Source organism: Chenopodium quinoa, unplaced genomic scaffold (assembly GCF_001683475.1).
Source record: "Chenopodium quinoa cultivar QQ74 unplaced genomic scaffold, ASM168347v1, whole genome shotgun sequence".
Lineage (NCBI taxonomy): Eukaryota > Viridiplantae > Streptophyta > Magnoliopsida > Caryophyllales > Amaranthaceae > Chenopodium > Chenopodium quinoa.
Genome location: NW_018742951.1, coordinates 3,029,742 through 3,051,800, shown reverse-complemented (window position 1 = coordinate 3,051,800; position 22,059 = coordinate 3,029,742). Strand labels below are relative to the sequence as shown.

The 22,059-nt window shown below is 38.4% G+C and overlaps 2 protein-coding genes across 2 annotated transcripts; one reads left to right on the top strand and one right to left on the bottom strand.

The window, feature by feature from the left end:
- Positions 1-1,037: 1,037 nt before the first annotated feature.
- LOC110728622 (calcium/calmodulin-regulated receptor-like kinase 1) lies at positions 1,038-4,575 on the top strand. Its single transcript, XM_021908267.1, has 6 exons — positions 1,038-1,130; positions 2,635-2,705; positions 2,932-3,020; positions 3,228-3,375; positions 4,001-4,154; positions 4,327-4,575. The coding sequence occupies exons 1-6, from the start codon at positions 1,038-1,040 to the stop codon at positions 4,450-4,452; spliced, it is 681 nt and encodes a 226-aa protein (XP_021763959.1). The 3' UTR covers positions 4,453-4,575.
- Positions 4,576-21,076: 16,501 nt separating this feature from the next.
- Positions 21,077-21,496, bottom strand: LOC110728621. The gene has a single exon (XM_021908266.1). The coding sequence runs from the start codon at positions 21,494-21,496 to the stop codon at positions 21,077-21,079; it is 420 nt and encodes a 139-aa protein (XP_021763958.1).
- Positions 21,497-22,059: the final 563 nt, after the last annotated feature.

The following is a 22,059-nucleotide window of genomic DNA, read 5'->3' as shown; positions in this document are numbered from 1 at the left end:
AAAAGACTTTTCCCACCGGTTTTAATCAAACCGGTGGGAAAAGAAACTTTTCGCACCGGTTCGAACCGGTGCGAAAGCAATTGTTAAAAAAAAAAAAAAACCGGTCGCCAATATCTTACTTTTCCTCTTCCGTAGTCCCTCACTCCCTCTTTCATCTCAAACCCCTGTATAATCTCAAACCCTACTTCGCTTTTCTCTTTCATCTCAATCCCCTCTATAATCTCCTTTTCTCTCCTCTCCCCGTCCTCAGATTTTTGTGGTGGGATTTCGATTCGTTTCCTTGGTGGTGGTAAGTTGGGGTTTCAGATCTAAATTAGCGGTGGTTTGTTGGGGTTTCGATTTGTCGGAGGTGGTAACAAGGTGGTTGTTTCGGTTCGCTGGTGGTCGTGCGAGTTGGTTGGGTGGGTTCCTTGGTGGTCGTCTGGTCGGTGGTGGTCGTGCGAGTTAGTTGGGGTTTCGGTTTGTTGGAGGTGGTAAGGTGGTCGGCTGGTCGCTGGTGGACGTGCGAGTTAGTTGGGTGGGTTTGTTGGTGGTCGCTGGTGACTTGGGGCTTTAATTGGTGGTGGTGCGAGTTGGTTGGGTGGCTTTTGGGTGGTTGTGGTGGGGTTTCAGATATTCATGGCGGTGAGAGGGTGGTTACAAGGTGGGTGTTGGTGGTGATTATTTTCTCTCTCATCCGATTGGTAAATCTCTATTGTTTTTGTCATACTGATTCTTTTTTCTGGATTTTTCAATACAACACTACAAATTTAGCTCTACTTCATTCTCATACTCGAATTTCGATCTCTCCTTAATTGGTTGAATTTATTAATCTTTAATTGATGCCTGCTTATTTAAGTATGATTTTTTCTTCAATTCGGTTTGATTTCTACTAATTAAGTTATTTTTTCTGCGATTCGAGATTAAGGGTTTTTAATTGTAAGGAAAATTTGGGATAATTCGAGAAATTTTAGCTAATTTTCTGTTAGCTTTGTGTGTCACGATTGAGCATAGAATTGTTACTATATGACTTTGTGATAGTTCTTAATTAGGTAAAAATGGTGTTGTTTTTCAGGTTTCTGATATTGCATTTTGATCAGGTTTCTGATATATTTGATCAGAAATCTCTCTTTTTACCTCCCTCCCCCCTTGTATGTGTATGTGTGTGTGTGTGTGTGCATGATCTTTGTTGAACTGCTGTAAACTTGCATGCTCTATCATTCTTCCTGTCTATTTCATCATGCTCTATTTGGTCAGAAACGTTTCTAGTCTTTCTCATTAGTGTGACTACGAGAAAGAGGATCTGAGCAAATTATCTAATACTCTTTTGTTCTTTCAGAAAAATTATGTGAAGAGAAACAACTACTGTCCACAGTTTAAAATACTGAAGATTGAAACATGACTGTCTGACCTTACAACTTACAGGGTATGAATTGCTATCCTAGAAGCATCAATTTCTTTTAAATCTTGTCTACCTATCACTGGTCAACGTTTTGATATTCAATTTTGCTGGAAATTTGTGATCTACTGCTGTTAAGTTAAGGAAGTCCTTTATGGTTGCTGAATTTGTTGGAATTGATGTTAGTTTGTCTAATTGTTTTCAAATGATATGATTTTATGCCTAATTTTGCTGTTTTTATTTATTTATTTATTTTATTGAATTGTGTATTTGTACCTAACTTACCCTATTTCACGCTAGGATTACAAATTTTTCTAGAGAATTTTCATTAATTTAGGATACAATTGCAATTTTGTTACAATATGTACTAGGAATTATAGTTTGTCAAAGATTTGTCATTCCGCAATCAAGTGCATGGTTCTGTAATTTGTTGACTGATCATAGAATCACAGGCATGACTCCAAGTAGGGGCTTTTAAAGGTGACAATGGGGTCATTTTGTTATGTTTTGGGTCTGGTGACTTTAGTTTCAGATAGAATCAATCCCAACCTTAGTTTCAGGTTAGATAAATTTGGTACGAATCATCTAATTTTGGCTATGATTCAGATATCAGTCATCAAAATTAAATTTTTTTTCTTCCCGTAATTATATACACTAGTAATTGGTAATTTGGTATATTGCACCATCCAGAAACTTGAAGTTTTAAAGTCAAATAAGGACGTCTTTGATAAAACCAAGATGCATGATACCGAGTTCTTTTTTTAAAAAAAATCTTCCGTTGGAGGCATGACTTGTACTAAACCATAGTTTCCACTTCATGGCCAACAATATAATTATAGATTGCCATGATTTTTTATGAATGATATTAACCACTGAGCCACATTGTCATAGGAGATGAGTTCAACTTCCTATAATAAAATTTGCATTTCCTTTTCAAATTTGTAAGCTTTACTTATATAGTATATTTCTCTCATCCTAGAGTTGGCCTATTTAATATATAGTGGAGATTTCTCAATATCTAATGGACAAGTTTAGAATTGGAAATTAGTAAGATCCTAATATCCTACAAGTATAAAGTAATACTCCAAAATAATTTTGGCCATCCAAACTTCAGGTTACATCATCATGAAATCATGTTGGTATAGTCGTATGTGCAACTCTTATTCTTTGGTATTGTTTATTGTGTATTTGATGTATATTGAAATCTAGGACATCTATTATTTTGATATATTTTAATAATGTCAACTTAATGGCAGGCCACTATTGGGATTGACTTCTTGTCGAAAACCATGTATCTTGAAGACCGAACAGTGTGCTTGCAACTCTGGTATGATACCGTCAAATGTCTTGTCAGTTAATGTATATTCATGTTAAAGCAGTAACAAACAAATTTCTTAAGCGCCCTGAACTCATTGCTTATAATAGCAGAAAAATTTATCTCTAGATTTTCCATCTCATGACGATTTAATGATTTACCAATATAACTTGTTGTCTTGTAGACTTGATTTATATGATTCTGTCCCATGTTCTGAACCTTTAACTGCTAATTCCAGGTATACTACTGGACAGGAAAGATTTCGGAGTCTTATTCCCAGTTGCATCAGAGATTCTTCAGTTGCTGTTATCGTCTATGATGTTTCTAGTAAGTGCTTTGTATGCTAATGACTTCAACCTTGATCATTTTTACATGTTAATGCCTTGAGGACACATGAAAGTTTACCTATGATGTAATTTGTCTTGACTGTAGCTCTTATATTTCCACGTTTCCTTAATGCACAAGTACATGGGTGAAACCATGTACTAGTAATGTACAATTTCTGCTGAAGCTCTTATAGCATTTTCTCCTAATGATCCAGAAAAATTGAAAAAGGCGTTACCCTTGGCCCTGAATCTCCAAGACGATACAGAAAAAGTGTCAGTGGGATGTCTTTGTGGCTTGACGGCTTTAAGAGAAGTAATGTTGTTTCTGCATCTGGTATACTTGAGTTTGCTTACAGGTTTGCTTTCCGAAATTTACTTAAGTTTTTAGTGACAATGTTAAAATTATTCCGTTGAGACATTAAAAATAAGGAATTGGCAATCCTCTTTAAGTGATCATAGGGACAAAACCGAATTGGGTAGTGAAGATGAGAAATCTTATCAGTCCGATTAGTGCCATTTTTATAGATTGATCAATGGATTTTGTAAATGTTGCTAACAAATCAATTATGTTTCATAACTTGATGCTTGAATCTTGGTGTTAGATTTTATTACATATATGCTGCTGTTTTGATTCTTTGTAATTTACGTGAGAATCGTAAAAGGAGGTATTAATTGCTTTCTTATGGTAATAAATAATTGTCGTACCAGACCTCATTACAGCTTATAATGTCATATTACTGTGTTTGGCTAGTGTCATTGCTTTGCTAAGAATGTATAATTCAAGTATAATTTACATCTTAATATGATTTTTGGTCTCAGTATCTCAAGTGCTCTCTTTCTCCACCCTCTTTGTCAATCTATCCTTGTTGGAGATTAATTTCTTGTAGATTCAAATCATGGTGAAACTACTGATATGAACAGTACCCTGATTGCACTTTACTTGATGACTATAAGAGTATAAGCTGGCTACTTCTTTTGCAGGGATTTGCAGAAGGCGACTCAGAATTTCACAACATTGGTTGGCCAGGGTGCATATGGTCCTGTGTACAAAGCTCAGATGTCAACTGGTGAAATAGTTGCTGTGAAGGTGCTGGCAACTGATTCAAAGCAAGGGGAGCGAGAATTTGAAACAGAGGTAATGTCATATTTTAATCAGTGCAGCTTCTTAGCGGCAATATAATTTATACCAAGGTTCATCCTTAGATGTCTTGTGTGGTAGACAAGTTGTTGTCTCTTTTTATGCTGTAGTTATTGTGCTGATTGATTCTTGATCTCACCTTCTTTTATTGCATGCTCTTGTTTCTCAGGTTAAGCTGTTAGGAAGGTTGCATCACAGGAACCTCTTGAATTTGCTTGGATATTGTACAGAGAAGGGAAAAAACATGCTTATATATGCGTATATGAGCAATGGCAGCCTAGCTTCCCATTTATAGTGTCAGATAGCATATATTAGTGTTTATATGTCCAAAAATATATATGTTAGTGTTTATATGTCCATTTTGTTTTAGTTTTTTAAAGTGTAATATTACAAGTTATTGAGGCAAATATATGTGTTTTATGTATATTATGATTATATATAAGTATTTGGTACAATTTAAGTGAAAAAAATGCAAAAAAAAAAAAAAAATTTAATTTTTTGGGGCACTTTTGCCACCGGGTCAGTGTGAAAACCGGTGGGAAATGTTATAGTTTTGCCACCGGTTCACTTGAAAACCGGTGGGAAAAGTCCTCCAGCTATAAGATAAATCACATGTTTTTGCCACCGGTTCACTCCAAAACCGGTGGGAAAAGTGGTTTTTGCCACCGGTTTTGAACCGGTGGGAAATCTTTGGGGATTTAGCACCCCCCAAATCAAGAACGGTTCAAAACCGGTGGGGAATGTGTGGTTTGAACCGGTGGGGATTGAGGTTTTTCGCCTAGTGAATGCATCATGTTGGCCACTATGTCTCCGGACCTTCAAAAGACTTTCTTTGAAAAGGAGACGGCTTTTGAGATCATTTCTGAGCTTCAGAATATGTTTCAAGAGCAGGCCCAAACTGAAAGGTTCGAAACCCACAGGCAGATCCTTGAGAGAAAGCTCAAGAAAGGAGAGCCAGTCAGCCCGCATGTCCTCAAAATGATTGGATTATTTGAGAACATGGAAAGGCTTGATGCTGGGTATTCAATCGAGATGGCAATTGACATCATTCTCCACTCTCTTCACAAAGGCTATGATCAGTTCAAGATGAACTATAATATGCATAGCATGGAGAAAACCCTCACCGAGCTTCATGGTATGTTGAAGCAAGCCGAGCAAACCCTCAAGGATGAGGGGAAGCATGACATGCTCATGGTGAGGAAGGGCAAGTCATTCAAACGTCCGGGCAAGAAGAAGAGCTTTAAAGGGAAAAAGAGAAATTTTCCGCCTAAGTCAAACACTGCCAAGGGTAGCAAGGAAAAAAGGGTAGCCTCTTCTAAGTCCGATTCCGAATGTTTCTACTGCAAGAAGAAGGGACATTGGAAACGGGACTGCCTCAAATTCAAGGAAGATAAGAAGAACGGCATCGTTGCTTCTTCATTAGGTATTTTTGTTATAGATTTAAACTTCGCTAGCAAAACATCATGGGTATTAGATACCGGAAGTGGCTCACACCTTTGTTCCAATGCTCAGGGACTAAGGATAAATAGGAGGCTAAAGAAGGGAGAGGTCGAGCTTCGGGTCAGCAATGGAGCAAGAATGTCTGCCGTCTCCGTTGGAACTCTCAGTTTGTCATTGCCCTCAGGGCTTATCTTAGAACTTGACAATTGTTATCATGTTCCTAAAGTTACCAAAAACATTATTTCAATATGGGCGTTAGACGCCAAAGGTTTTGAATTTTGAATTAAGAACAATAGTGGTTCATTTTATTTCGATAATGTTTTATATGGTAAAGCATATTCAGAAAATGGTCTTTATGTGTTTTCTCTTGACAAACAAGTCTATAACATTGATAATACCGCCAAAAGGGCTAAGACCATCGAGTCGAATCAAACCTACTTGTGACATTGTCGTCTTGGCCATATTAACGTCAAACGCATCAAGAAACTTCTACAAGAAGGTGTTCTTGACTCATTCGACTTGGAGTCATTTGAAAATTGCGAAGGATTTCTATTAGGCAAGATGATAAAACAACCATTCACTAAGTTGGGAGAAAAGGCAAGTGACTTATTAGGTCTAATACACACGGATGTATGCGGACCAATGAGTACACCCGCAAGATAAGGTTACCGATATTTCATCACCTTCACCGACGACTTTAGTAGATATGGCTATATCTACTTAATGTTGAATAAATCTGAATACTTTGAGAAATTCAAAGAATTTCAGAAAGAAGTTGAGAATCAACTTGGCAAGAAAATTAAAGCACTTTGATCGGATCGAGGTGGCGAATATTTGAGCCATGAATTCGATGATCACTTGAAAGAAAATGGTATTCTTTCAAAGTTGACGCCTCCCGGAACTCCTCAATGGAACGGAGTGTCCGAACGAAGGAATCGAACCTTGTTAGACATGGTTCGATCAATGATGGGTCTTAGTGAACTTCCTATCTCTTTCTGGGGACATGCGCTACAAACCGCGGCACTAACACTGAACCGTGCTCCGTCAAAAGCTGTTAAAAAGACTCCATATGAATTATGGACTAAGAAACCTCCTAGGTTGTCTTTTCTCAAGATTTGGGGATGCGGAGCATATGTCAAGCGATTAATCTCGGACAAACTTCACCCCAAATCGGATAAGTGTTTCTTTGTGGGATATCCAAAAGAAACCAAAGGGTATTACTTCTACAATAAATACGAGAACAAAGTGTTTGTTGCTCGTGATGGTGTCTTTTTGGAGAAGGAACACCTTTCCAAAATGACAAGTGGGAGGAAAATCGAACTTGACGAAGTTGAAGAGGACGAGCAACAATGTCAACCTGATAAAACTGACAATCTAAGTGCTTTGGAAGCAGCTGGGAAGATTGGTCAGAATCAAACAGACAATGTAAATGCTCAACCTAATTGTCTTAACCGATGATCAAGACATCCTAGTTATGGATGGAGATGAGCGAGTGACATACACGCAAGCTATGACGAGCCCCGACTCTGCTAAATGGCAAAAAGCCATGAAATCCGAGATGGACTCCATGTCTGAAAATCAATTCTGGGACTTGTTGAATTTGCCCGAGGGTTACACACCCATTGGTTACAAATGGATCTTCAAATTGAAGACAGACAAGGATGGAAATTTATCGATATACAAGGCTAGACTGGTGGAAAAAGGTGATAGACAAATCCACGGGATTGACTATGATGAAACCTTTTCACCAGTTGCAATGCTAAAGTCTGTCCGGATTATTCTAGCGATTGTTGCATATTGCGATTCTGAAATATGGCAGATTGGATGTCAAAACCGCCTTCCTAAATGGGATTTTGGAAGAAACTGTGTACATGACACAGCCAGAAGGTTTTGTCGATCCGAGCAACGCTGGAAAGGTTTGCAAGCTTAAGAAGTCCATTTATGGACTAAAGCAAGCCAACAGGAGTTGGAATCTGCGATTTGATGAAGCCATCAACAAGTTTGGTTTTATCAAGAATCCAGATGAATCTTGTGTATACAAGAAGGTCAGTGGGAGTGAAATCGCATTCCTAGTCCTATATGTCGACGACATACTGCTCATTGGAAACAACACAAAATTACTGGAGTCCGTAAAGGGATGGTTGGGAAAGTGCTTTTCAATGAAGGACATAGGAGAGGCACAATACATATTGGGCATCAAGATCTACAGGGATAGATCTAGGAGGATGATTGGATTGAGCCAGAGTACTTACATTGATAAAGTACTGGAACGATTCAACATGGAGAATGCCAAGAGAGGGCATCTACCCATGTCCCATGGCGTAACTCTGAGCAAGAAACAGTGTCCACAGACACCTGTTGAGCGAGAATGAATGGATCAGATTCCATATGCTTCGCTAATTGGGTCGATCATGTATGCCATGATATGTACCAGGCCAGATGTCTCGTATGCCTTGAGTGCTACGAGCCGATACCAATCAGACCCAGGAGAGGCGCATTGGACTGCGGCCAAGAATATCCTGAAGTACCTAAAAAGGAACAAGGATAAATTCCTGGTTTATGGTGGCCACAAAGATCTGGTTGTTGAAGGTTACACTGACGCTAGCTTCCAGATTGACATAGACGACTTCAAGTCACAATTAGGGTACATATTTTGCCTAAATGGAAGAGCATTTAGCTGGAAGAGTGCCAAGCAGAGCACAACTGCAGACTCTACAACTGAAGCCGAATACTTGGCTACTTCAGAAGCTGCTAAGGAGGCTGTTTGGATTTGGAAGTTCGTCAATGAACTTGGTGTTGTACCCTCCATCAAGGGACCGATAGATCTCTACTGTGACAACAATGGAGCTATCGCTCAGGCCAGGGAGCCAAGAGAACACCAGAAGGTCAAACATGTCCAAAGGCGATTTCACATGATAAGGGAATGGAAATCCGAAGGTGAAATCAGAATTTGTAAGATCGGCACGGATGATAATGTAGCCGATCCTTTGACTAAACCTTTTCCTCAAGTGAAACACAACAAGCACGTTGAGGCAATGGGAATCAAGCATGTTGGAGATTGGCTTTGAAATTCCCTGTACATGTGTTTTAATTAAACTAGTTGATTTAATGTAAGACACTGTATTGAAACCATTCATAAATGGAGTAATTAATTTTTGTGCAAAATTATCATTCACTCCTTTGCTATTTAATTGTGGTTTAGAATTAAATAATGAGTCCATTCGATTTATGGAAATATTCAAAACAGGGTATCAAGACCATGTCTTGGATAAAGAAACACTTGTTAAGTGAACATTGAATATTTAAATCGAAAGTTATCCCTAATCGAGGTCATCTAACTGATGGACGATTGATGACCACCAGAGATTAGTGTGTAGTATGATTTACAGCACCGTTTCTTGTGCTGCAAGGACATGATGGTCATAAATCATTTGCACAGGTGCAAGTTTGGAACTGCACTGGATCGACCTATGAGAGTACTTTAAGAGATTCAAAATTTTCATAAGTACATTTCTCATTATAGCTATCGGAACTCGTTTCCTCGACCATGAGTATTGTGAAGTTTTCTTGTTTGAGAACTAGTCTATTTGATGTTGTCTAACGTCTGCCGTAACTGGGGATCATAACGGGAACACTCGGGAGATTAGGTCCTCTTAGTAAGAGAAACTTACAATGCAAGACTGGGAATTTCCCCCTATTAACAATAGGGAATATGTCTTTGTTGTTTGCAAGGCCGTTCGATGAGTGAGACTGTGAAAATGCATGGCCGTGCTCAGATGGATTTTAGAAATCATCTGCTTATTAACAGTTGAACTCGGAGATCGAGAAACACTTCTGAACGTAATAAGGATGACGATGAATCTTACCTTATAGTTCACGAAGAGACATTAAGCGACATAGGAAATGGGCTATACACTATATACACACTTCTCCAGAAGGACAAGTGGGAGATTGAAAGGAATGGTGTCCTTCCAACAAGTGTATTATTCTGAAAGAGGGTTCAGAATTATTACAGAGCTAATTCTTTAGTAAGGTAAAGTGATCGGAATGCCTAGGTGGAGGCCGCTTTCGATGAGTAATATTAAGGTATAATTAATATTACAGCTTAATCTTAATTGAACCCTTCGGGTCGAACCCAATCGAACAACCGATCCGAGACGACGAATTAATCCGAAGGATTTAATTAGTTGACAGATTTTTACGAATATAGACGTCGGATATCGAGCCTAGGGTGTCGAGACCGAGCGTCGCAAAATCACAATCGACAAGTATGAGCGTAGCCGTAGCTAGGCTAAGCTAGCTTATCGCAAGACTAGGCGCACCATGTGTGTGCTAGGCGCACCATGGTGTGCTAGGTGAGGTATGAGTGCCTGGACGCTATCACAGCCCTAGCATCATGCCTAGGCGCTATCGCAGCCCTAGCATGATGCCTGGGCACCATCGCTGCCCTATCGCACCAAGCACAACACCCATGTGTGTGTACATGTGCGTAGGCACTATCGCAGCACCCTAGCACCACGCACAACACCATCCCACTGCTGGGCACTGGCGCATGTGCGTGTGCGTGCATGCCTAGCACCATCGCAAGCCATAGCATGCCTCGCACCATCGCCCAACACGCATGCTAGGCCCTTGCGTGCTTAGGAACTCTGGCTGGGCTAGCAGTGCGTGTGGTGCGTATGCGTGATGGTGCGCATGCATGTGGTGCGTATGCGTGTGGGCGAGGAGTGTGCTGGGTGTGCGTTGCTAGCATGTGCGTGGGCCTTGGCTGGCATGGCTGTGTGTAGCAGCGTGTGTGTGCGAGGGATTGCGTGGAAGTGCTGGGCCAGTGCCAGCATGCTAGCACAACACAACACTAGCACGCAGCACCAGCGCCAAGCATCACCCAGCACTAGCATGCACTGGCTGGCTGGGATGCGAGGCTGTTGGCTGGTGCTAGCTGGCAGCGCTAGCTGGAAGCCAGCACAACCCTCTATGGCGGTTTTGTGAGGGTGGGGACCAAGGCTTGGGCAAAGCCTTAGGGAGCATGGCAATGGTCCCCCCCACCTCTTCATGGTCCTCACCTAACCATCTCTCTCCCCTTGACACTTGTTGCATTGTGATTGATTTAATTATTAATTTATTTTGGAAATAAATTAATCATCAAAATTATTCATTCTCCCACATTGGTTGGGAAATGAAGTTCAAGGGTGCATTTCCCTATAAATACCAAAGGCATGGGTATTGGGAAAGACACAACCCTGAGTGGAATTAAAAGGCAACTCTTAATTTGAGTAAACCTTGATTCGTAAAACTCATAGTTTTATTTGTCCGGGTCTCGACTAACCTTCGAGACTTAGGACGCTCGGGTCGGGTTCGAGGGTACGATCCTGTTGGAGACCTCGTAATTTCGGGGTTCAAGTAAAAGCTCATAGTTGAGCGAAGCACGCGTCAAAGGTATAATCTTTTATCCTTTCTTGTATTTTAATTATGTTTTGCTTGTTAATTGCATTTATTATGGGGGCGGGTCTTGGCGGGTTTCTTTCCGCGTAGTGAGGGTCACTACGAAACCCAACAATTTTGAGAGTAGATTTTGATACAAATCTAACAAGATCTAAATGACTATATTTATTTTAACGTATAAATCACAAAAGGCGATCAAAAGAGTGTGTGAATAGTCAATAATGTAAAATTGTAAACATTTCGAACAAAAAAAGAACTGGGCATAAATTAGTTATATATTACATGAAGGGGGTATGGACAATTGTAGCCCCCAAAGATCCTCCTTTGATTAATCTGTTGAGTATTACTGTCTTGGAGTACCTGATTTTATTTTTGGTTAATTTCTTTTGCAAGAGGAAATCAGTTTTATAATGAATCCTAAATTGATTGTTACTCTATGCTTTTTATGCTTTCCATGTCAGACAATGAGGCAATAGAAATGGTTGGTGCTGAAAGTTTCTCAAATTATAGAGGGTGAGTGCTGGTGGAATTTGATGTTAAATCTTTTGAGCACTGGCATGCATGTTTATGATGGTTCACAAAATGTGTGAGCTTGTTGTTCATTGATTTCGAGTAAACCTTTCTTCTTGGAAAAGTGTGACATTATCTTTTTCACATTGTCACCTTTCTTAATTGGTATAGCTTACAATTGGATTTCTAAGATGTCTCTATGAAGATTGAGAAATAGAGAGAGTGTGGACAATCTAAATACAAAATAGCATATGCTTAATGATGAACATATGTCCTTTAACAAAATTTCCTCTTTTTTCAAGGTACTGCAATCTAGACTAGATTAGCTAATGATCTTTAGTCTTAATAAGCTTAATAGATTAGCTAATGTTCTTTAGTCTTATTAAGTTCAATCAATTGCATGTGAGTTTTATGGAGGTGATGAAAACTGAATTTTAATCTGTCTAGAAGAAATACGTCAAAGGAGCAACCATTCTCGAGGGTTTATCTACCAATTTGTTGCAACCATTGAATTAATATTGCATTATATATGCACGTAAATCATTCTGGCAATTTTTTTTTTTATACAAATACCTCATTAGAGCAATTTAAAGGCTCTTTCACTCCTTTGTTATTTATTTGTGAGAATCAGGAAGACATATATTATTTTGATGTTGTTTTACAATATATACTTGTTGCCCTTGCTACGTTGTATGTTGGTGTTACCTGCCGTAACGTTGCTACTACTTGTTGTTTCACCTCAGTTGTTGCTTTGTAGACCCTGCTAAAATGTTGCTTCTATCATATCACCTGCTGCAGTTTAATGCTTGCTGATTGTTGCTGCTGCTGCTCTGCTGGAAATGTTACTCCTTTTTTTTAAAATAATAAAGTGTTAAACTACAAGCTTTGATGAAAATACTTATTCTTTGTGAGTTGTTAAAGGCATTAAGCCCATTTGTATCGATGTCTTTTTGTTTAATCTACTAGTATATTTATTTCAATTTTTTTAATACTTGTATATTTTTTTGACAATGTAAATTTCTTTATTGAATCTAATATATAATTTACTTTTGCAAAGTATCGAATACTATGTAATATTTTTATTCAATCTATAAGTAATATGTAATTATTTTTATTTAGTTTCATAATATGTATTTTATTGTGCTGCTATATATATAATCATTTTTTAAACAGATAAGGAAGTTGTGACGCTTTAATGCATCATATTTGTTTGGCGGGTAAATGGTTAAAAAAATCAAGGCATCAAATTTTGGACGCATAAAAGCGTCACAATAGATTTTATAGTGATGCGTAATTGCGTCTTTATATTCCTACAAAATGGCAGTAAAAAGCGTCGAAATGTTGTGGCTTCATAAATTTTGACGCTTTTGCAAAGCGACACATATGAAAATTATGACGCTTTTTAGTGTCGATACATGTACAAAAAGTGTCACAATATGCCTTGTTTTTTTGTAGTGTATACCGATGCTAATCTTTGATCAATAATATCTTTAATTATTAATAAGTATATATTCTAACAATTGAAAATTAATAATTTATTCATTGAGACTATTCCAACAAGTACCCATAAGACTATTTTTCATATGTATAAATCACAAACATTAGTCAAAGTAGGACAGATGAGTAGTGCAAAAAATGGAGCAAGTATTTAGAAACGGAGAGAGTAATAATCTATATATATGATGAATGTAATTTCATAAATAATATAATCTCTTATACGTAGTATGATGAACACGCAAACACTTGCAAAAATATTTCCACTATTGATGATTTATAGTGTTGACAGTAATTGTATGGCATTGGTTTTTCACGCGTGTACCATGGAGCTACATACGACTAAATCAATTTCGCCTATATTGGACTAGAAACAAAATTTACTCATGATGCTCATACTTATTTGAAACAAATCAAATAAGATAGTACACAATGAATACACTTTCTCTTGATAATATAAGTCCATAAATATAGTCATAGTAGAGTGTGACTTGTGTGTAAAAAGCAACTGTAATTAAAGTTGTAGATATTGAGAGACCGAAAAAGTAAATAAAAATTTTATTGTCATACAATTTTTTAATTTTTTGACATAGGGTCTAAACTTAGTTAAATGCTTAAAACCTCATCAACAAAATTTATTAACACTCGACCAATCCTAATCCAAGTATAGGGTAAGTCAAGGGTCGAACCACGAGGAATGGGAAAAAGGTTACTATAGCCTAAGGTTAAGCTATTTCGAAGAATAAGAAGGATGTTGAATATTACTAACTATGGTCTCAAACAACTAGACTAAAGAGGGAATTCAATATCAAAAGCACTATGGATTATGATCCACATACAATCATGATAGTTATGCCAATTGAGAGGAAAATCGATCAACCAAATGAGGCAAGGGAAAAATAGTAATTGCAATCAAGAGAATTCATCTCCTACAACTCAAGCTAGATTTCCTCTATGAATGACTAGCTAGAAGAATCAAAAATCAAATTCAATCAATAAATGCAATCCCTAAATCAAGGGTTCATGTCATTAGGAATCACAATGCAATCTAGCTTGAAAATCAAGGTTAGCTACTCCTTAACAATTCAACCACATGCACAATTCTATCAACCAATTTAATCACAACATTCAATCAATCAAAGTCCATCAATTAGCAATAATCCATCATCCATGCATGCTTCACCATCTCCCTAGCAAGGAATCTACTCACTAAGCATGTTGAAATTGAAGAACTAAACTAAACTAATCATCAAAATCATCATCATCATTGCAAAACAAACAATAAAGAATCAAACCAATCAATAAACTTGAAATTACAACAATTAATCAAAATCAAATACAAAAGATTGAATTAAGAAGAAGAAGAGTCTTACAAACTTTGAACAAATCAAAGAAATTGTGCCTACATTCAAAGTAGAAGGAAATAAAATGTAGAAATCATCCAAATTCACTCAAGTTTTTCTCTCCAACATCAAAGAACTAGAAACTAACTCCAAAACTTGTCTCTCTAGCCTCTCCAAAAAAAAAAAAATATGAATGAAAAATTGACTCCCATAGAATAACTACCTAAGGAGAAATAAAGTGGACGTCCAAAAGAAACCCGTACAGGCGCGCCCTCTCTCCAGAATGTGCGGTCGTGAAAAAAGGGGTACATAACAAAGAGCTCAAGTGGCGCGCCCGCGCCCGCGCCATTGGAACAGGGGACTTCCTCCGTGCGATCTTCAATGCGAGAGGTGCGCTCCTCTTGATCGACATTGGGGATGGCAGTCCCAAAATGAGTTACGATGGGTTCAACATCATATTTTCATGTGAGCGCAACATGGGGGCGCAAGCATCAAGTCTTGGAGTAAGCCATCCCTTGCTTTGTGAGCTATATGAGAGCTTCCACCTTACACTTTGAACATCTTCTAACCCGAGGAATCACCACGAAGGGCCTTGGACCTCACCTTAGACTTGAAATTAAAGAAAGGAGAACAAGTAAAAGGGAAAAGATGATAAAATCCACGAAAATACTAGAAAAAGGTAGAAAAGACTAGAATGAGACCATCTAGAGAATAAAAGACTAAAACTAATGGAAAAAGCATAAAGAAAGCTATTAAAGCAACTAAAATCATCCCAAATTAATGTCATTTGAGTGCCATAAATGGAACGCATCAAACTCCCCCAAGCTAAACTTTTGCTCGTCCTCGAGCAAAAACAAAAGCAAGTAGGAGTAGGATGAAAGATTTATTCAATTAATGAAAAAGGAAAAGAAGGGGACAAGAATATGCACTAACTCACTTTTGTAGGAATCACGGTTGTTTTTAGCTACAATAAGCCCTTAAAACCCCAAAGTCGCCAATGAGGACGAGTGAGGTCTCGTAAGGGTTTCCAAAGAGCTTAACTCATAACTCTCAAAGTAAAATGAGGCAAAGCATAAAAGGAAAAATAAAATCAAAAATGAAAAAGAACACAAATCCTTTTGAAATGGACCTTTGCAAATGACCAAATACAAATGAATGCACAACTTCCTCAACAAATAAGGGAATGCACGTTCCAAGATATCCAAGGTTGATTGAAACATAAAGTATGCTAAGCATAGAGAACTAATAAGACACAATTCACCTTCATCCCAAACAATCTTACCGAGTTCTCCCTACTAGTTTCAAATCCACCCTTAGTGAGCATCTCAATAATTCCTCAAAGGAACCGAAAAAGAAGAGTATCTAGGGCTACTCAACATCTTGACTATGCAAGCCGATCCATAGGCTTGACTCCCATCTCCCTCCACCAACTTGTGACTCAACTATAAAGGTCAAAGGTCTTGGAAAGGGTTGTAATGTATGGGCAAAAAGGGTAAAGGAAGCTAAAAATTGAAATTTGGTGGTATACCTAAATTGTGAAGCAAAGGGTGATCAATCCTTAACACCATAATCAAGTAATCACCAAACAAAAACACCAACACCCCCAAGCTTAGTCAAAGCAAAAATCACAAACATATATAAAAAAAGCATAAGAACGCTTCCCCCAAGCTTAAATGGAGCATTGTCCTCAATGATCTAAACTAGGGAGGTCACACTTACATCAATATATTTTTGTGCTTTTAATTTTTTTCTTCTTCTTTTTCTTTTCTTTTTTTTCATTTTTAAAGCATTTGCTTTTGCTCTTTATTATACTTTATTGCTTTGTCCTCGCCTCTTTTAAGTATGGATGGCTTTTTCAACTCGCATTTGCCTTTATTCACACACTTTATATACAACACATACTTGCTTAGCAATAAAACCAAATAACCATGCTCATATTCCCATAAGCACCAACAAACTATGACCAATTGCTTCACAAAAACAAAGATGGAAACAAAAATGAAACAAATGGCTCAAAAGCTAGTAATATGGCTAGAAAAGAGGGTATAAGGCTCAAATGGTTAGCAAGAAGGAAAATGTAAACCCAAAACCAATAATATAAAATCTAATCCTAGAAAAGGAAAAATTACCACCCCGAAAAGATGTCTTTGTCCTTCCAAAATGGTTCGGTTGCAATCTCGGGAAATAAAAGTCAAGTTCTAGATAAAGCAAGCAATAGTCAAGGATCCATGTGTCGCACAAGCAATAAAGGTTGAAGGCTAGAAAAATGAAACCTCACATGGTTGTATCAAAAGCTCACTTTTAGCTTCAAATCCACTATAGGAAGCGACACCTTCTTAACACAAACAAGTAGACTAGGACTTCAAGGTCCCAAAAGTTCTAGACACACAACCCTAACATATTCTATCCTAGAGTCAAGCAAGCATATTCTCAAATCGTGCATACCGTTATCATATAGGAAGTAATTCATTCAAAAATAGAAGTCTGAATGGTATTATGTCCAATTCGTAAGCGAATGTAACGAGAAAAACAAAATAATGCCTCAAACAAAAATCTTTATGGAGATTTTTATATTCAAAGGGAATAAAAACAGGAAAGAAATTAAAAGAGGAAAGAAAAAGGAAAGTATATGAAAAAGAAAAGAAGAGGATGAGTAAAAGACACTACGCGAAAAAAGGTCTTTGGCACCGGTTCAAACCCACCTTTGGGCACCGGTTTTGAACCGTTGAAGATTTGAAGGATGCCATATCTCTGAAAATTTGGCACCGGTTCAAAACTGGTGGCTATTTAAAGATTTGGAACAGGTGCCAAAAGTTTGTTTTCCAATCCCGCCCGTTTTTTTAACCACCGGTTTTCAAAAACCGGTGCTAAAGGTGGGGTGCCTTTGTCATTTTTTCTACTAGTGAGAAAAGCACAAAGATGCATGCAAAATCATATAAATCCCAATCGACAAACAAGTGGTCATTCAACTACCACGCCAATGACCCCAGACACGCTTACGGTGTTGATAGCAAACATCGTTGAACCGTTCAACTCTTCCTAAACTATTCCTAATCTAAGCAAACAAGAAAGAATGATAAAGAGAGAAAAATAGAAAGATCTTACCAAACAGTCCAAGCTAGACTTATAAAGGAAGCGAAGAGAAGCTTACACCTCCATGTTGCTCTAAGAAGCATAGCAAGATCTATATGGAAATGTGAGAAAGAAAATAGACTGTACACAAAGAAAAATGTTAGTAACTTCAAAACAAAAACGTCAAAATAAACTGTAAACTAAACTAGAAAGAATTTGGATTTGAGGGATTTGGATTCTTGGGTTTGGACTTAAAGGGAGCACAATCATCATAAAAAATTATCAAAAATCATCATCAAGAAAAATCATCAAAAACCATCATATCATCAAAGCTTCATCATCATCACAACAACAACCGCCAAAAACATCAATGGCAAAGGAGAAGCATCATGTAAAACAAACACAACAATCATATGGACAACAAGCATGCTAAAAACACACACACCCACCCCACAAATGAACATGAAATCCCCTAAGCTAGAATGAAAACATCTCAACATCCCATCATACAAAGCAAATGATCAACCAATAAAGAGATGGAGGAAAAAGCACAATTAGGGGACTATTGGCCACTAGGACTAGCCCCACCATCATCATCCTTCCTATCATAGGAAAAGCCGGACGGGGGTCCATAAGGATCCTATCCCCCGGTATAGCCGAGTGGCCAACCATAATGACCTCGAAAGTTCTCTTTTTGCCAAGAGGTCAAGGGAGAATATTGCGAGGGAAATTCAAGGGGGGCGGGATGAGTAAGATCAACGTAGGGATAGTTAGGATCACCCCTATAGTTTCTCCCAGTCTCCCACCGGGCACACAGTAATCATAGTTACCGTGCTCATCTAGAAAAAAGCGCAACTCGGTATTAGGTCCTTGTCGACCTTGCCAAAATGGATATGTAGGCTTACCATCACCCCCCAAGACGGTACGGGACCGTGTTGTGGCGGAAAGTATGGATAATTAACCACGGGGGTGATTTCGCCCCGGTTGGCGCTCGCATCATACAAAGCTTGTTGTTGGAGGAACATACCTTGTTGCATCTCCATGAGCCCTCGCATGCCAAATTACATGCTCTTCATTTGTGTGCGCATAGCCGCCAAATCTTGTTCGAACATGCCTTCCAAGCCAAGTTACAAGCTCGTCATTTGTGCTTGCAAAGCCTCCAAATCTTGGTTAGAGCCTTGATGTTGTTGTCGTTGTTGTTGTTGTTGTTGTTGTTGTTCACCATCATCATCATACTTATCCTCCTCCCCAACACCTGGTAACCGGTTGCTCAAAGGCATAAACCAAACATTCGGAGCATCCCTATACAAAGAGGTCAAAGAAGTGTTTGGGAGATAGCACCGATGCTCATGCCTCACTAACCAATCAACTACATAATCATCACCATTCTTTGCAATGAAGTTCACTTGCTTAAATTAGGGGATGTCAATGTAGATGTTGTTTGCATCGCTAACAGGAGTGCATGGAGCAAGGTAGCGGGAGTAACAAAACCTTGAAGCCAACCTAGTTACCATACTCCCACAAGTAATCTCGCCCGTTCTCCTTCCTCCCATGATAGATTCACAACTCCTCATAAAGTGATGACCCATGTTCAACCTCCCTTGTCACTCTTCTCTTATTTCTAACCAAAGAACCATCAATTCAATCTTAGACATTTTACCCAAATCTTGCTTGGGGAAGACCAAATACCCCAAAAGCCTATGCAAAACACGAAGACATGGTTAGTAAATGTCACTAGCCAAAGAGTAGCGAGCGGTAAGTTGCTCCTTCCCCGAAATTACATTCCACCAAGCAAACTCTACATATCCATTAAAATGCTCATGCTTGGGGAATAGAAGATCGGCATCGGGGTTAAAATCAAGGGCCTCATTGAATTCTGGGAGGGAAAGGGTATGAGGGACATTGAAAATTTGGAAAGATATCTCAAAGTCGGCATCACCAATTGGAGTGGTAGAGAAAGAAGCTTAAAACTCCCTTATGGGCTCGACATATGTTCGGTAGGCGGAATTTACAAATGTGTCTATCCGAAGGTGTCCAAAAAGCATCCACAAATCCTCATTTATACCCAATTTGATCATGTCTTCTCTATGATAATGGCATGAGGGTCTAATGATTCTCTTTGTGATGTTGATGTAAATTAGTTTGTGCAATGAGTTTTGGAATTTTAGAGTTGGTAGAGGTAGGGGTTCATTGGAGTTTTGTGTTTGAGGTTCATTTCAGGGCTCTTCAATCCTCACTTGGGGTTAAACTCTTAACATGATTAATCAACAAAGATGAAAACCTAACAACTCAATTAAGAAACCACAACCACCACTAACACCAATATTATCGACACCACAAAAGTACCACACCAATCAAACCAATGAATGCCAACTTCAAAACTTCACCAAAATCTCACCAAAGATGAACAATAATGCTAAACAATCAAAAACAATAAATGTTAAGCATGAAAGATAAGTAAACAACAACAACAAGAATCAACATTGTCAATTCAATCAACTAAATTCCCAAAATCAATACTACTACTATTCACAAGTATTAAACAATCAAATTATTATCCAAATATGATAAAACAAGCTAAATAAGAGTAGAGAAGATTATTATACCATACAATAAGCGAGATTAACCAAGGTTGGAGCACCAATTTACCAAAATTCGAAAATCCCCAATTTGCTCTTCAATGGAGATTGAAGCTTGAAGAAGAAGAAATGGTGAGTATTAGTATGGAAAGTGGTTAATTTGAGGAGAATTATGTAGGAAATGATGGAATTGTGATAGAAATTTGTGAATTAGGATGATGTTTGGGAAAATTTAGGAGTTAGAGTTTGAAGGGTAGAGTGAGAAAGAGTGAAAACCGTAAGTTGGGATAATAAGAAATGAGGAAAAAGAATGGAAAGAAAGAAAAGCTTCGGTTGGGCTTCGTGCGCACCCGCGCAAGCCTGCTGCGCGCCCGCGCGTGGGTCGCGCAGGTAGCCGCGCTCCGAAAATGCGCTCGGCTTTTTCCTTAGAGCACCCGCACACTCCATCTGTGCGCCCGCACACCCCTGTTTTGCCTCTTTTTCCTTCCTAAAACCTAGTTCTAGCATTCTTAATTACATTTACCTTCCTCAAATGGCTCAAAACAAGGAATATTGAGCACAACACTCATTATAACCACTAAACACCTCCAAATGATGCTTCATGCTTGATCAAATGAATCCAAATCGCATGAAAATCACCCTACAAATAAAAACACAAAAACAAGTAAAGAAAAGGAGAAGATAAGAAAAGAGAAATGAAAATTAAAATGAAAAGATAAAATTTAGAGGGCCGGGTTGCCTCCCGGAAAGCGCTTACTTAAGGTCATAAGCTCGACCCTACCTCCAAGTCATGGAGGGTCAAGAAGACCACCTTGTCCAAAGTGGTGGAGACGGAAAAGTCATTGTCAAGCTTAGGCAAAATCACATCATGAGACATATAATCTTGCATCATAAAAACCGGATCAAACTTGTTATGCTTCACATTCTCTTTCTTTTTCTTGGGAATTATCTTTCTCTTCTTTGTTTTCTTCTTTATCGGAGCAAAGAACACCATACCATCAATGTCACTATTCACATCATCATTCAAAGCAAGTCCAAATCAATCCGACATCTCAATCACATCATCAAGCCATGAGGTCTCTTTCTTGCCATCACTAACAAATTTGCTATCAATGCTTATAGAAGCAATTCCTTGCACAAAAGAAAGGGATTCATGCATAGGTTTAAGCTTGAAACTAGCCGAATCATCACCAACACACAAGGTAATAATGCCACCTTTCACATCTATCAAGGCACCCAAAGTTTCTAAGAATGGTCTCCCTAGAATGATAGGAATGTTGTCATCTTCTGTAATCATTAGCTCAATGAAGTCAACAGGGATAGTGAACTCTCCTATCTTGAAGGGGACATCCTCAATTCTACCCTTGGGGAACTTAATAGAACGGTTGGCCAATTGTAGGGTCATGTTGGTTGGGAGGAGCTCACCTAGCTTAAGCCTTTTAAAGGCGGAATATGGCATTATGCTAACACTAGCACCAAGGTCACAAATAGCATTTTGAAACACTTCTCCATTGATGTTTCAAGGTATTGAAAAATTGCCCGGATCTTTCATCTTCTTGGGTAAGTCATTGTGGGTAAGAGCACTACAACACTCCCCAACCTTTACCAAGTCAACCTCATTAAACTCTCTTTTTCCACTTAAGATTTCCTTAAGGGACTTAGAATAGATTGGCATTTGTTTCAAAGCATCGGTGAAAGGGATAGAAAAATGAATTTCCTTAAGCATGTCAAGAAATCTTCCAAATTGATCATCAATCTTGCTCCTCAAGAACTTTTGTGGGTAACGAAGTTTGGGTTTGATAACATCATTTTGCACACTCTCTCCCATCTTGACTTTCTCATTAGCAACCTCACACTTTTTGCTAGATGCACATCATCATTGAATGAATCACTCACCCTCTCACCTTCTTAACTGTTCCTAGAAACACTCTCCTCAAGGACCTTACCACTCCTAGTAGTGATATAATAGACCGGTTTCTTAGGTTCAATCCTTTGAGAGGGTAGAGAAGTAGGACAAGTAAT